This window comes from Oncorhynchus masou, chromosome 18 (genome assembly GCF_036934945.1).
Source record: "Oncorhynchus masou masou isolate Uvic2021 chromosome 18, UVic_Omas_1.1, whole genome shotgun sequence".
In the NCBI taxonomy this organism is placed as follows: domain Eukaryota; kingdom Metazoa; phylum Chordata; class Actinopteri; order Salmoniformes; family Salmonidae; genus Oncorhynchus; species Oncorhynchus masou.
The window spans coordinates 60,042,128-60,056,902 of record NC_088229.1 but is presented as its reverse complement, the minus strand read 5'-3'; the positions used below and the strand labels follow the sequence as shown (position 1 = coordinate 60,056,902).

Here is a 14,775-nt window from a genome sequence, read left to right as displayed (position 1 = left end):
TCACCCCCTCTGGCCTTATTGCTTAAATATGATTTTATTCTAAGGATGAAAAAAAAATCATATTGAGATATTATCCCATTTAGAATGTGTTGATTACGCATCCACCACCAATCAATTTAACTAACATGATTGCTATGGGTCTGCTGAGAGAGAATTGCATTTTTGCTTCAACAAATAAATCATTGAATCTAAATTGGATGAAAATGAAAGGCTTTTGCCACAGTTGCATGTCTGTCTGTTGACCTCTGCCCATTCATCTCTCTTTGACCTGTCATTAGGATTATAACTATGGTCTGTTCTGGTGTGCTCTCTGAGGCCCACAGGAAATGAATGATCAGCCCACTCAGTTAACTCTCTTTTCAGAACCAGCTAACCTAATGAACCATATGATACATCAACAAATGTGATACACAGTACACATTGAAAATTGTTTTAATCTTCTCATAATTACATTTATTTTGAGTATGTTTCAACTACAAATATGACTACACACTGTTCATTTTTCCACAAAGATCCTGTATAGTAGTATTTTAGCTTGATAGCCCATTAACCCTGTAGCCTTAACACAGGAAATCAGATGAGGTCAGAGGGAGAGGAATTCCAGTGATGTAATTGTCCCTTTGACCCGTGTTCCACTGTCCCCCCAGCCATGCTCCTGTGAGGGCTAGAGGAACCAGCCTTCCTTCCTCCACCACCTGCCTGCTGGGCTCACACATATGAAAGGACAGGCCCTTTGTAATCCAGCAGGGATTACACCACCCAACAATGCAGCGCTGAAAGAGTGACAAAAGCCCTGTATCAAACGCAACCCTGGGCTGCTGAGGGGAACCTGCTATGATCTCCCACTACCAACACTGTCACGACCACCTCTCATCTCCTCAAGAAAGCCCTTTAGCATTCGCTCCTCCTGTCTTCTACCCTCTCATCTCTAGTGCCAGGCTTCTTTATCTGTGCATTCCTTTCCATTTACATTGCAGTGGGGGAGGGACAGAAGGGAGGGACAGTGGGGAGGGACTGTCTCTGATCTGATAGAGCCAGGAGAGAGAGAGTCAGGAGAAACCTGAGGGTATCTAGAGTGTGTGTATATCCACCCCCACACTTCACTCTCAATACATACATTCTCAAGATAGGCAGGCAGGCACCAATGCATAAGGGTAAAAGGACAAATAGTATTGTGTGTATGATGGTTTTACTACCTCTTCGAAACGCAGTGCTCAAATGGACCTAACTAGTTGAGGAGACATGAACAGTTTGACCATCAACATGGCCATTTGCTTAAAGGTCTTCGTCTGCTTAAAACACATCACGACTTATGTAAAAGCACTATTGAAAGGACGTTTGGGTTGATTCTTAAGAGTCTGCAAATGTTTACATTTTAGAAGAGGGTGAAAAGAGGTAGTTTGCTTTAGGGATTTCCCTAGGGAATCATTGTATTCCCCTTCCACCCTTTGCTCAAATATATGAGAGAGAGGGGAGGGCTGTGGGTTGGTCTTGGAAGGTAGTAAGATGTGACGTGAGATGAAGAGCACCAGAGTCAGGTGTAGCGCTTATGTTAGATCTATTGTAGAGAACCTTGTGCATTCAGTCGGTCAGTTAGGTATTGACTGAGGAAAGTATAGGCTTGAGTCACTCTAATCAATTAAGAAAGAAGAAAATCATGCCAAACCATATTCAAAACCATGGTGTAGCTGTCTATGCATAACTTGATTCACTACAGTGTGTGCTGTGCTGGAGAACGTTGTCTTTTACGGAACAATTCCCTATCTCTGATATACATAACAACTGTAAACATTTTCACTGTTCAGACATTGTCCCTTGAGGCAGTGTGAAAAAGACGAATCTGCCCTATTTCCACCCTCTAGTAAAATAAAAGCAACATTTTGCACAGGGGTATGGGATCGTGGATTGAGAGACTGGAAGGACACAAGGAGTGTGGAACTGCTTCTGATCCTGCATGTCACCGCTTCTCTCTGTCCAGCAGAGGCATGTATTCATCAACGCCAAGGGAAGCCAGACTTCCCCCCAAAAATTGACCAACAAAAAAAAACATATTAAATAATTTATCTTTCGCATCTCTTGGGTTTCATAATTTACCTTCAATTCGCAAGAGGCTGGATGTATCTCACCAGAGAAGGCATCCGAGCGAGCGAAACAGCGCACCTCTGTCTCTGTATGTGTAGGCCATATATTTGACGCTGTCTGGTCATAAAGAGTATGATATTGTTGCCGCCCATAGCATTGAATGCAACGGAAGCCAGCGTGCGTTTGGCCTCCCTTGATAATAAAAGTTTAAAATAATAGTCAATCAGCGTTGAGCTAAACTGAGTGAGCTCAACTGTGAATGGTCCTGGCGCACCCAAAAAAAAGTGTCAAGGGAAGCCAGTTTGGATTTGGCTTCACTCCCATCACATCGAGAGTGTACGTCACTAACAGAAACTTGTTGTGGATCTCGATGTGTTGTAGTCTTCCGGAGGCTAGCTAGCTAAAATTGTCCCTTTCCTAAATTAGCTATGGATGGAGATAGGGATTTGGAGATGTGGTTTTACTTAATTCTCTGTACTGGCCAATGATTATAATGGCGATTCTGAGAAGATGTATGTTCAATAGGTTGCTAAATGTAGAAGGCTAATGTTAACTAGCTAAAGTTTCCCATTAAAGGAAGTTAGGCTAGCAAGCCAGCTTTTTAGTCAGTTAGCCTAGGACCACAAAAAATGTAAGTGTGTAATTTATGACAGAGTGATAGATTGTTTCTTCAACATGAAAGAGAGGAGGATGGCATTGGCATGAGTCAACATGTTTTTTCTACTTGCACAAACGCACATGCACGAACAAACACACACATACACACAGAAATCAGAACCATGGACAGCCACATCATATGTATCTTAAGTTGATTGGGCTAAATTGTTTTTGGTATATTTTAGTTGTCACTGCGTTAGACTAAGCATAGGTAATTTGATGATGTTGAAATGTTGAAGTTTAAATGGTGCTGGAATAGTGGAGGCAAATCCCGTTTTCTTTGTGACTTGCAGTAACTCTATGTGGTTCTAAATCAATAGTTGTTTAGTCGGAAACATTAACTTGGTTGAACATGCTGTAGGTCATGTAACTGTTTGTTACATGCAGAATGCTTTGTGGACCTCACTTGACAGAGGATGCTTTCCAGTTTTGTGATGAAACACAGGTGTGGTTGAATTTATTCTGCCACTGTGTCATCTCATTGACTCAGCCTTAGGCCTATTTATCACGGTCTCAAGGCATATGAACTAACAGGTTATAGAGCAAACAACACAATTATCACAACACGTAGGTTGTAATATGACTTTTTTTCTGGCTTCCCCAGTGATTTTACCCACTGCTGTCCAGTTAATTGGAACACAAAGCACAGCGAGGTCGATGGGAGAGAGTGGTGGAGAAGGGGGTTGCTGTCTATCTCAGCCAACACTCCGCCTTCACTGCACACTGGAAATTGACTGGGGAACCAGCAAGCGAGACCGACAGACTGTCACTGGGAAAATGAACTGTCACCTCTCATTTCTCAAACTCCTGGCAGCATCGAATTGGCCAGCTTTGAACCATGTGACGCAACACTGATTGAGTTCTGCTGTCTCCATTTGGAACAATACAACTGTTTTTTTAAATGAATGGAAAGAGACCCTGCAGCCGAATGAGAGTGGATGTTCTGTGACAGCATTTTAGCCTTATTCTACTCGACCTGCCATGGTTACAATCGTCCCGTTTCACCACCCCTCATTATTTCCATAGCGCTGCTTCGTTACTCTGCTTTTCTCCCGTTCCTGTTTTTCTTACGCCAAACAGCCATGGTGAACTGACAGGCACACCGTGGCAAACTATTAGGGTGGCCATTTGGATCCTGGAGGCAATTCCAGAAAGTATCAAGACGTTAACCCTGGCCCAGCCACTTGTCCCTCCTGGTTAGCCTGCATATAGGGTAGAGAATGGATGCAGTTGCTGGAGCACTCATGAGGGGTTGGCCTGCAAGTTGGCTTGGGGATGCAGATATGAATGAGCCTCCCAAGGAGGGGGATGATTTTTGGAGACACTTACCTTGGCTCAAATGAACCACTGTCACAACAAAGGAATCACGCGGAAAGCGGGACATGTGCCATTATCTTTGAGGCCTACTGAACACCTGTAAGAAGCTTTTATCCTGGTTCTAAAATGTTTAGGATACCACCCTGATTTCTGCCTCGATAATCAACAAAAGGGATCTCTCTGTGCTGCCCCTGAACTCCCCAATCCCCAACCCCCTAACCCATGAATACTGTATCCAGTTCAGATCCTTTGAAGCCTGCTGTCCCTGCCTTGAAGCCTGCTGTCCCTGCCTTGAAGCTTGGTGTCCCTGCAGTGTGACATGCCACAGTGGAACCAGAGACTAAGGAAGTGAGCCAGGCATTCAACTTGTAAAAGAGCTTGCAACAACTGCAACCAGCATGGGGCTCACTATTCATCTCTTTGGTGTCAGAAAATGTTACAGTGACGATGTTAAAAAAATATGACTAAATGTTGACTTGTTGCTATGTATTATCGCTCTTTGTGTTTCAGCTGGCATTCATGCTATAGCTTACGCCATTACCATTGTGCCTAGTAGTATTCTCTGCCTGCGTTTCTGCCTTTTGCATCTCTGTGTTTATTGCATGTTAAATCCCTGGCCCTGCTTGTTTTACGTTCTCCAGTTAGAGCTGTAGTGCCACACTGACAGGCTGGTGAAAAACCATCCTCCATCTCACTGGTTGAACATCTGTCTCCATGGTGCTGGCTCCTCCATTGCTGGCTGTGACGCAGGTGGAGAGCCCTGGTGGGAGGTCTGAGGTATTACCAAGCGAGAGGACAGGAATCACACCTCTGGGTTCAAGTCCTGCACTTAGTCCCTTCCCTGTTTTTGTTGGACCTGTCAGCCGTCACTATATCTACTGCCATCACCTCCCAAGGCCCCATTGTGACTGTCAGGGTAGAGAAAAGATACATGGCAACTAACCTGACATATTCTCTTTGGTGACGCTCAGTGTAAAGTTTAAAGTGAAACGATGATTGGTTGAAAATCTATCAATTATTGACGCCAATTGCTAGAAGAGAACATAAAACCTCATTCAGATGTATTTCAAATCATCATGGCTTGCCTGATGACTGTTTGTTTCAAACGGTCTAATTGGGCAAATGGGAGGAAGAGAGTCAGCTTCAAAAAGAGACAACGAGGGAGGAGAGGACCACATGGGTTGTGGCAGGAGGCAATGAGGCAGATAGGTCTTTTAATGGAATGATCATCATCTAGCACCAGTTCCCTCTTTGTTAATAATTCATGGTAAAAAAAATGTAAGGAACTATGATGACACTACAATTGTCTAATAAGCCATACAATATGTAGATGAAAAAATATCCCCTGCCGCTTTTTAGCCTTGAATATTAAAAGCAAAGAAAAGGAAGAGAGGGAGACCTTCAGTTGACTCGTCAAAGCCATTCTGGTGTCCTGACAGATTGACTAGAGGCCTTTGTGAATCCATTTGTGGGTGAACTTTGAATGAACCTCAGCTTTGGGGGAGAGGGCACTGACAGGCCAGTGCCTCTGGGGCAGGAACTGTGCAAACCTAACACTCAGTGCAAATATTGAGCCTGCCTATAACATCAGGAGATGAAACAGGGTTGTCAAGCCCCTGCCAGCTTTAAGGAAGAGCTGAGGGCAGAATACAAGGTTTAACTATAAATGTAGCTCTAGTGGTGGTAGATTATCCAATTACTTTTCTAATGAACTATTATAGCAATCAGAAGAGAAAGTGGCAAGTGTAAGTGGGAACCTGTACCAATTGTTTGTGGATCTCAGGGCATGGCATTTGTGCAGAGCCAAATTGAATTTGGGTAACAAATCTAGTGTGAAACCTGGCACCCTGGAGTTTGTTGTCATGTTTAGAAAGCCTGGGGGTATTCTGAGGTGAAGAGGTCATTGGTAGCCACCCCATGTGTGGTGAAAGACTCCTCATGTCACATTATGCAAAGGGAAAGAATGGGTAAAACTCAACAGCAATGAAAGACAGAACATGATATATTTGTTAAAGTTTAATTTTGTAAAAACTATTATATAGAAATCAGTCATATGCGATTGTCAATATGAATTGCATTTCAAAGAAAATTACATATTTTTCCATCTGATTCCTAATTTCATGAGTAGGCAGATGTAAAAGTTTCAACAACAGTTAAACAATGTTGACTTCCAAAATACTGTTTGCGTAGAAAGAACATCGAAGAAGAATTCAATTAGTTCCAAAGATTTAGATTTTCTTACAACATATCCTTATTGTTACATTCAATAAATTATTTATAGCCTACTGTATGGGAACATTTCATTGACTCACAAAATGTACAAATCAGCACAAATACAGACTTTTCAAAACAAACATTTTATTTCTAACTTCTCACATAATTATCTAAATGTATTTGTAGAATATACCCGTAAATAGTGCAAACATGAAACTAAATTGTTTGCAGAAATTAGTGCACCTAAACCCTGTAAACCTGCAGTATCCTTGAACATGTGACAAGTAAAGTGCAGCACCATGAGTGCGGTAATTCAAATGTTATTTGTAAAAACGATTGCTTTATGCGGTCTTCGAGCTTGGCGAGACATCAGGAGATGAGGTGATCTCTCCCAAATCATTTGCCGGTACTGCTATGTTTCGAAAGACGGTTCCTGCTTTCTCACGCTTTTTCTGCTTCATCCTGCGGTTTTGGAACCAAATTTTCACTTGAGTCTCGTTGAGCTCGAGAATAGCGGCAACTTCCACTCGCCGGGCCCTGGTCAGGTACTTGTTGAAATGGAACTCCTTCTCGAGCTCTGTCAGCTGCTTTGTGTTGAAGTTGGTACGGATTACATTCTGTTGACCGGGGACTCCATACTCTGAAACTGTGAAAGTTAATGAATGAATGAAGGAACTGATGGAATAAATTGAATTTTAAATGAAGGAATAAAAACAGGAATAAACCGTATTATGATTATGTGATGATTGTGAGCGGCCAAGCAAACACATTCTGTATTTGATAATTTATTTTACGCACCACGGCACATTTTACGCACTAATATGCAAAGCACAAACATTGATTAGGCAGTGTCTTTATAAATTCCTCATATATATATATATATTGTAATGTTGTCTATAAATTAGCCTTTGTCATGACAGTGTTATTTATGACCCTGTCCCAGGAGCTAACAAACCTGTTTTAGGGGGATTCCTCTTAACTTTCATCCAGTCGAAAGTTTTTGAAGTTAAATCTGCATTGAAATCATCCGAATCCTTATCACTATATTGGAAAGGAACTAATCTCGAGTAAATACTCTCCAAGTATTCTGGTTGCCCCTGTTCTCCACTGCAAAAGTGCAGATACTGGCTACTTGGTGCAGACCCTGGCTCACTGTTCCCTTCGGCCAGGGGCTCACTATTCCCTTCGGCCAGGGGGGGCATGTTCGTTCCAATGGCTGACACAGGAATCCCAGGCGTCTGAATGAAACCTCGTTCTTGTTCATGAATTAGAGCGTATTGATGAGGTCCATAATCCAAGTTGGGCCCTGTTGGCGAGCCATACACCGAGTTTCCCGTTGAGCCAAACTGGAGATCTATATGATGTAGCTGGGGCTGGTGGAGAGGGTGGCTTGATGTCTGGTGCACCGAAGAACCACCAACTAACCGCCCATCGAACACAAAACTATCACTTGTTGAGCATGAATTGGAAGATAAGGAGGACCTGTATCCATGGTTTAAATTGTGGTGTCCGGCATTGGCATTGAATATGTTAGTCCCCTTGTTACAAATGGTATAATCTAAGTAAGAGTTCATCCTGTATTGTTATGGCAAAATTAATGAAGACGGGTCAGTCCACCTTAATTGCTCTTCCCTGTGCCCTACAACCTCTAGGTAGTATGTCAAATCTGTAAAACTGCCTACCACGCTCATATCACCTTAGTGACAGACCATGTGACTCACTTTACGCCAATGGCAAGTGGGACCTATAACAGTTTGTCAGGTCAGGATCGTCCATCAAACGTCTCACATTTACATGACAAATGCTTCAGGCAAACTCGCCCATCAATCTGATAAGAACAGAAACACGTCACACCACTTCTGCAAGGACCTTCTGGTCAGACTGAGGGAGAATGATAGTCTGAAAAAGTTCAAGATTTTGAAATTATTTCAATTTTGTCTCTCGAAAATTTAGAGTTTGAAGCAAACAGTTGATTTGGATGGTCTATGTGATCGAAATAGTATTTTGGCTGTGCTTTTTTAACAGCATTATAAGAGTAAGTAAGTTTAGTGAACTGAAATGTTTCCATTGTCATTCATGCAGTTAACAAGAGGATATACGATTGGTGTATAATACCAGGCGTTCTCTATGAGAATTATGTTGCCCAATGTGTATAAGTAAAGCAGCTCATGTGAATTACTTGATTAGCTCGGCGTGTTCTTCCGTCTGAGAGCTAATTTTACAGAGGAGTCTTGAAATTAATGCGACGATCAATCTTCTGCTCCTCTAAACGCTTGACAGCTACTTCTCCAATTTGCTCGAGAGAGAACAAAGAACAGCCTAAATCATTGTGCCTTTATGGACTTTTAACAATGTATTAATGCGTAAACTCTTTACCAGACTATACCTAATGTGGCCTATTTCATTTGACATATTTTAATATATTTGGTATGTATTTTACTCTAACTGGACACCTTTAAACTATATAGAGGTAGAGCAAGCTCTTTTTGAAAACAAGATGTGTAAAAAAAACAGTTCTGCAGAAAGTCTGAACCACAAATGCATTTATTCAACAATATACAGAAATTATTCGTCAGCATAGCCTACACATGCATTTCAACGTGTGTCCAAAAGGATTTCACAATGAAATTACATTTTGAGGAACATTGATTCAACTGTCCCTGAAGCATTAGAGTCTGTCTGTAAACACTAAGCCCTATGATAAAAAATAACAAAATACATTCAATTCCCATAAATTAAATAAATAAATAACATTGTAATAAATATGTTTGTAATATTCCAATGCATACAGTTGGGTCATGACTTGCATAATGTCAAGTCTTGTACAAAAACATAAGTGAGAAAAGTTTTTACTTGATATTGATTTAAATTCGATGTTTTACATTATCCGGTGGTTTCATGTAATTAAATAATTTCAGGTTTATCCTATATGGATAAGAAATCAAAATAGAAAAACAGAGCAGTCCAACAGGAACGAATAGCCTATGCAGGTGCTGATCTGTGGATGGCATCACATTGACTCTAGCAATACTTATAAACACTCTACTCGAATTAACTCTGTGTTTTACCTCCGACTCTAGTGGTCACAATCAGTCGCTTAATTCCCAAAATAGTTAAAGCTGCTCTTTTCGAGTAAAATATTAGTAACTCTGCTGTAATGACTCAACACTATTTGCATGCATTTGGATTCAGCGAATAATTGGCCTTTTGCGCAATTATTATTATTTTTAAATGTGTGCAGGCCTGAACTTTGGATTCGGTCCACAAAGGATCTGATTATGGTCAAGTGACATTTTGACTACATATGCTATAAATGAGTCAGTTTAGGAGCTTGCTTTATTCATTCTTGAGAAGAATGATGCCCCAATATGTATGTTGTGTTTGGATCATATAGTGTAGGTTTGGGATGGTGTTGGCTTGACATCATCTGTGCAGTCTGATTACACTGATTACTTATCCCGCATGCAGTGAATGGCAAGTTCACATCAACATGATCAGGGTCAGCTTGAGCATAATGAATGGAAAAACTACTATAATTGTCCTGCATACTGCAAGGAGCATATTCTGGGGTTGTGGCATATTTCTGTTGCCCTTTCATTGAGTTTGGGGAGACTGATGCACTGACATAATTGTGTTGTTGATGCTTTAAAGATGGCGGGGAAACAGTGTCATAATCCTCCCCATTGCATTAAAATAACCTAGATTGGTAAGAGTTCCAAAACTACCTGAAGAGGAGCACAGTCCTTTAAACTTTCCATCTTTCTTGCACTTCATTCTCCGATTTTGAAACCAAATCTTGATCTGCCTCTCCTTTAGACTGAGTTGGCTAGCCATCTCCACGCGCCTGGGGCGGCAAAGGTAACGATTGAAGTGGAACTCCTTCTCGAGCTCAACCAACTGGGCGCTTGTGTATGCGGTGCGCGCCCTTTTGGAGACTGCAGTTGTTGGGCTTTCCTCGTCACCAAATAGTTCTGCCGAGAGAAAATGAAATGTAACCTCATTCATAAATTGAATATAGTACCTAAACAAAATCTTAACATTAGGCTATATTACATTAACATGTGAACTTCTTTCGAAACTGGAAATGCAATTAGCCAACGCCCATTGGTCGTAATCATATTTACATTTACATTTAAGTCATTTAGCAGACGCTCTTATCCAGAGCGACTTACATATAATACAATTAGGATTTATCCAGCTTAAAACAGTATTATTTGTAGATCTAAATGGAAATTTTACTGTCCAACTATTTATTGGGCTAGGCATTTGAATACACACCATTAACTTCTAATGGATTGTCTCCGTTCTTCTTTATACAGTTCTGAATTGTCGACTTCTTCATCCACGGGAATATGATTTTGGTGAAGGTAGAATTTGAGTTAGGGTCAATCTCTTTTGGGTGCTGTGATTTGCTGTTGTCATTTGACTGCGATGAGCAATCCAACTCCTTCAAGTTGACCTGGCTCTCCAGGTAGGCCAAGGGTTGGTGGGCTGGTGCGTCATGATTGTATCCAAATCCACTGGCACCTTGGTATGGGGACTCTCCAAATATTGCTATGGCGTCTTGGTAGGTATTTCTCTGCATTGTCAAGAAATGTCTCATCAGCTACGGGGGCCCTTTTGACCTTCTGAAGGAACATTGACACCCAGAAGTCACGTGACAGTTTCCTTCCAATGACCTCTTGGTTGCTGTTCTGAAAGGTTATGAAAAAACACAGAAGGGAGGTGACAGTATGAATCCATCTTATCAACTCAATAGCATCATGACGTGAATAGGAGCCTTTCAACCTGCTTACAGCAGAGGCAATGTCAGACTAAACGATACTCTCTAATATCTACTTTTCCCTTCTCATCCCTAAAACAAGTCATTGTTTGTTGAGAAACAAGTCATCAGTTTTTAGTCCAGTAGTGTTATTCAACATAGGCCTACATAGGCCTACTTTTGCAGACGCGTCAATGGGCTGAAACAAATAAGAATGCAAACAACAATGCAATTTGAATTCCATAAAGAGAAGACATTTTTATATTTTCAAGAATTTAATGCTAGAATGCTTGAGGCCTGTAGAACTTGTGTGAAACTATGCTATTTTAGAGAAAAAATAAATAGCTCTACATGTTAAATTACTAGCCTAAAAAAATACAACTAATTAAAGATACATAGGCTAATGATAACAGTATTATAATATATAACTGTCGATAGAGATTTAGGCAACAAAACTCGACAAACAAAAACAAGGTAACTGTGTCAAGTGTCCTACATAAAGCCCAATGTAGGGGGGAAAAAACAGCCAATTTCTTTATTCAATATCAAATAAACTTAACCGTTAATGGTAGCCTATAATTGTATGTCTAATCACGTTTCCTTACATTTCCATTGAAATCTTCAACATGAACAAAATATTCAAGGTCTCTAAATTCATTGTAACGATTATGCTGAGTATGCCTTTAAAAGCAACCAAAATAAGTAAAAACAGAAGATGATTAAATAGTTTAATAGAAAACGAATGTTGGATGGTATGGAGGCATAGCGTACAGCTTTATGAACTCTGCTTGAACCGCGCACGAGTCGTATGGTCATAAATCACAAAGAAAATAGTCGACCATTCACCAGCCCGGCTTACCTTAGCGTATAACGTAGACTCCACGAATACTGACTAGATATGATTCATTTCACATTCAGAATCAATAACGAGAGGTCTCTCCTTTCAAAAACATCGAGGAGTATTATAATCCAGTTCCAATGATAGGCTTGCTATTAGCTCATTGGGAGTCGCCCACAGCATGGAAGAGGTCGAACGAGAATATGGGTAGCCTTTGCGCAGCTGACGAGACAGCGAAGAAGAATTCTGGCCACATCGCCAATTTGAAAACACTATTCGCCGAAAACCATGACCTCAGTCCGTAAATTATGAGACAAATACATGTGGATACATTACTCCATGATGCTTTGTAAGGGACTGTCTGCAGTTATAGCAGCCTATTTTAAAATGTGTGTTTAGGATAGCCTTTCCACAACGATAATTATGGTAATTGCAGATATGGTGGGACGGGGCTAGTGGCCTTTGATCGAATAGATTCAGACGAGAGCAATCTGCATTAATGAACTGACCTGAGGCGCCAACTTTTCTCTATGGCATAGCCATAGAGCTAACATAGGCCTACTCAAAGTATAGACTGGGCTATCTCATTGGATGTTATATGCCAGATTTTACCAACAACATAAATATATAAAAATCAAGAGTCCAGTGTTTGGAGATGACAACAGAAAACAAATAACAATTTGAGAATAGTAGCCAAAATGTGGAATGGCATTGGTGTCTTAAAATAAAGAAAGGAAATCAAAACGCACCAATTGAACTATGCCAAACTAAATTGTCAAAATGGGGTTATGATTTTGTCACTTTATGACTTTGCATACTATTGCATGACCCCTGCATGAATAATGTATGTCAATGTGACATTTGCCAAAAAGTTCTTGTTGAGTGTGACTGGCTATCAATAGAATGTATTCCCATGATAATATGAATTTAAAATGTCAGGATTATGCGGTTGTCTAACCTGGCAGACAACCATATCGAAAAGTTTACTGTTTTGCACACATCAGGACAAAACACACCAACCCAACACTCATATTCAGTTTTGGAGAGATAAATGAATATTCCAGCATATTAGTGCTCAAAAGGCCATGGACCCACATTGCGTCAGTTTCTTTGGAGAACCATCTGCCTCTTGGCTGTACAGGTTAGACATTGAGCCTATTGGAGGTGAGGATCAAACATGCCGCTATAGGATTGTTGTTAGTGGATCGATACCCATTGGGACTGTGGCGGTGCTTTGATCTTTGATGTTAACCTTTTAATTGAAAATACTCAATCCCCTCCATTCATTCATTAGGGACAATAGTTAATACCCCAGGCAGGATAGCTAATGTTTAACTACACGGAAGTAATTAGGCTACAACACAAAATAATCTAAACATTGACCAGTCTTTTGATCAAACACGTCAGGCTGCCAATCTAACGAAATTTAGCCGAGGTAATTTAGCCGTGACCGGTTCAGACCATGCACATGGATTTGTTGAAGCTATCAAATGGATACCATACATTTCCCACTTTTTCTATTTACATTGTCATTATACATTTATAGGATGTCTGCCTATAGCCTAGCTATATAATCTTTCAGTGATCAAATATATATGTGTGCCTATTCTTCGAATCTCAAGACAAATTCCTGCCATATACACTGTCATGAAAATACTATAATAATCGTTTCAAATCATATTCCATAAAAAGCTCCTATCCTGGGGAAACGATGATCAATTCGAAATGATGCATGAATATGTGGCGTCGAGATTAGACAATGATTTATTTCAAGGTTCTATGGCTTAAAATGAAACGTTAAGGCTCTGTAATTGCCAAGTTGATGTAACCCGAGACCTCCAGGCAGAAAGTCTTTATATCGGTCTGCTCAGCCCAGATGAAGGATGGAGAAAGACAATTAAGAGCACCGATTAATCGTATCACTTGTGGATCTGTAGAGTAATGCACATACAAAAACAAAACAAGAGTATTCCAGAAACACAATGGCAGCTGTCTCTGACATTGGCTCACATATCATTAGGCTATAAATCAAAATGGAACGACTGGCAGACAAGAAAGAGAGGAAGATAGTGTAGGTTGAAATGTATACATCACCTAACCCATCGAAATCAATTAAAAAGAGAGATAGTCTAGCCCATGGATCTCTCGCATATTGAAACTTCAATATAGAAAATCAAACAACATAATGTTTCATGCTTGTTGTAACATTTCTTGAATTGGACCATACATTTCCTGCAACGTCATTCACATAGCCTGATTAATACAAAATCAGATTCTCCAAAATGTTATCCATATACTTACAATACATTTGCAGGATCTTCTTCATTCCAGCCATGTAGACTTTAAGAAGATACATTGTACATCAGCGGGCAAATCACTACAGTGGTTGGCCTGATGAACGCATGCATCTACTCTGCAACCTCTTCCTCAATTAGTTAATGAATCACGTGACATGGATGGTTGCTCACCAGGCTACTCTGACCTATGATGTGGGAACTGGCTTCAGAGCAATGCAACTTTGTTTTGTATTATTTGCACGGTGCTGCAAATATAAAGTCAAACCTACCCATATCGTTTTTGATTTGCACTGTAGTGCTGTCTTTGAGAACGAAGATAAGAACTCTTGATTTCTTTGGCAGACGGTCTGGTCCTCTATAGATAAACTGTATAGCAAAACGTGTATTAAAGAATGAAGAAATACATGTTATCCTGAACGATGCCCACATCTTAGGCCTATACTGAAACGTCGAATGGAGCCGTTCATTTCTCTGTCAGAAAATGGTTGGTCGGTTAGAATCTAAACTCATGGATTAGTTCAGATTGCTACAAGGCAAATTATTATTAAAAACGGCAAGGCCTCCTGCTGATCTCATGCAACGGCAATTGATAGTAGGCGCATAAATAC

General features: G+C 40.5%; 1 protein-coding gene and 1 pseudogene across 1 annotated transcript; both read right to left on the bottom strand.

The window, feature by feature from the left end:
* Nucleotides 1-6,611: 6,611 nt before the first annotated feature.
* On the bottom strand, nt 6,612-7,844 carry LOC135503747 (homeobox protein Hox-B1b-like). Its single transcript, XM_064921886.1, has 2 exons — nt 7,226-7,844; nt 6,612-6,916 (listed from the first exon to the last, which is right to left on the bottom strand). The coding sequence occupies exons 1-2, from the start codon at nt 7,842-7,844 to the stop codon at nt 6,612-6,614; spliced, it is 924 nt and encodes a 307-aa protein (XP_064777958.1).
* A 1,766-nt stretch (nt 7,845-9,610) lies between these two features.
* Nucleotides 9,611-10,855, bottom strand: LOC135503746 (homeobox protein Hox-B3a-like; annotated as a pseudogene).
* Nucleotides 10,856-14,775: the final 3,920 nt, after the last annotated feature.

Bases quoted from the DNA above. Each gene is read 5' to 3' on its own strand.
- LOC135503747 (XM_064921886.1), bottom strand. From the start codon at position 7,844: ATGAACTCTTACTTAGATTATACCATTTGTAACAAGGGGACTAACATA. The intron at 6,917-7,225 runs GTTTGTTAGCTC...TAACTTTCACAG, and splicing joins GAGGAATCCCCCTAAAACAG to TTTCAGAGTATGGAGTCCCC.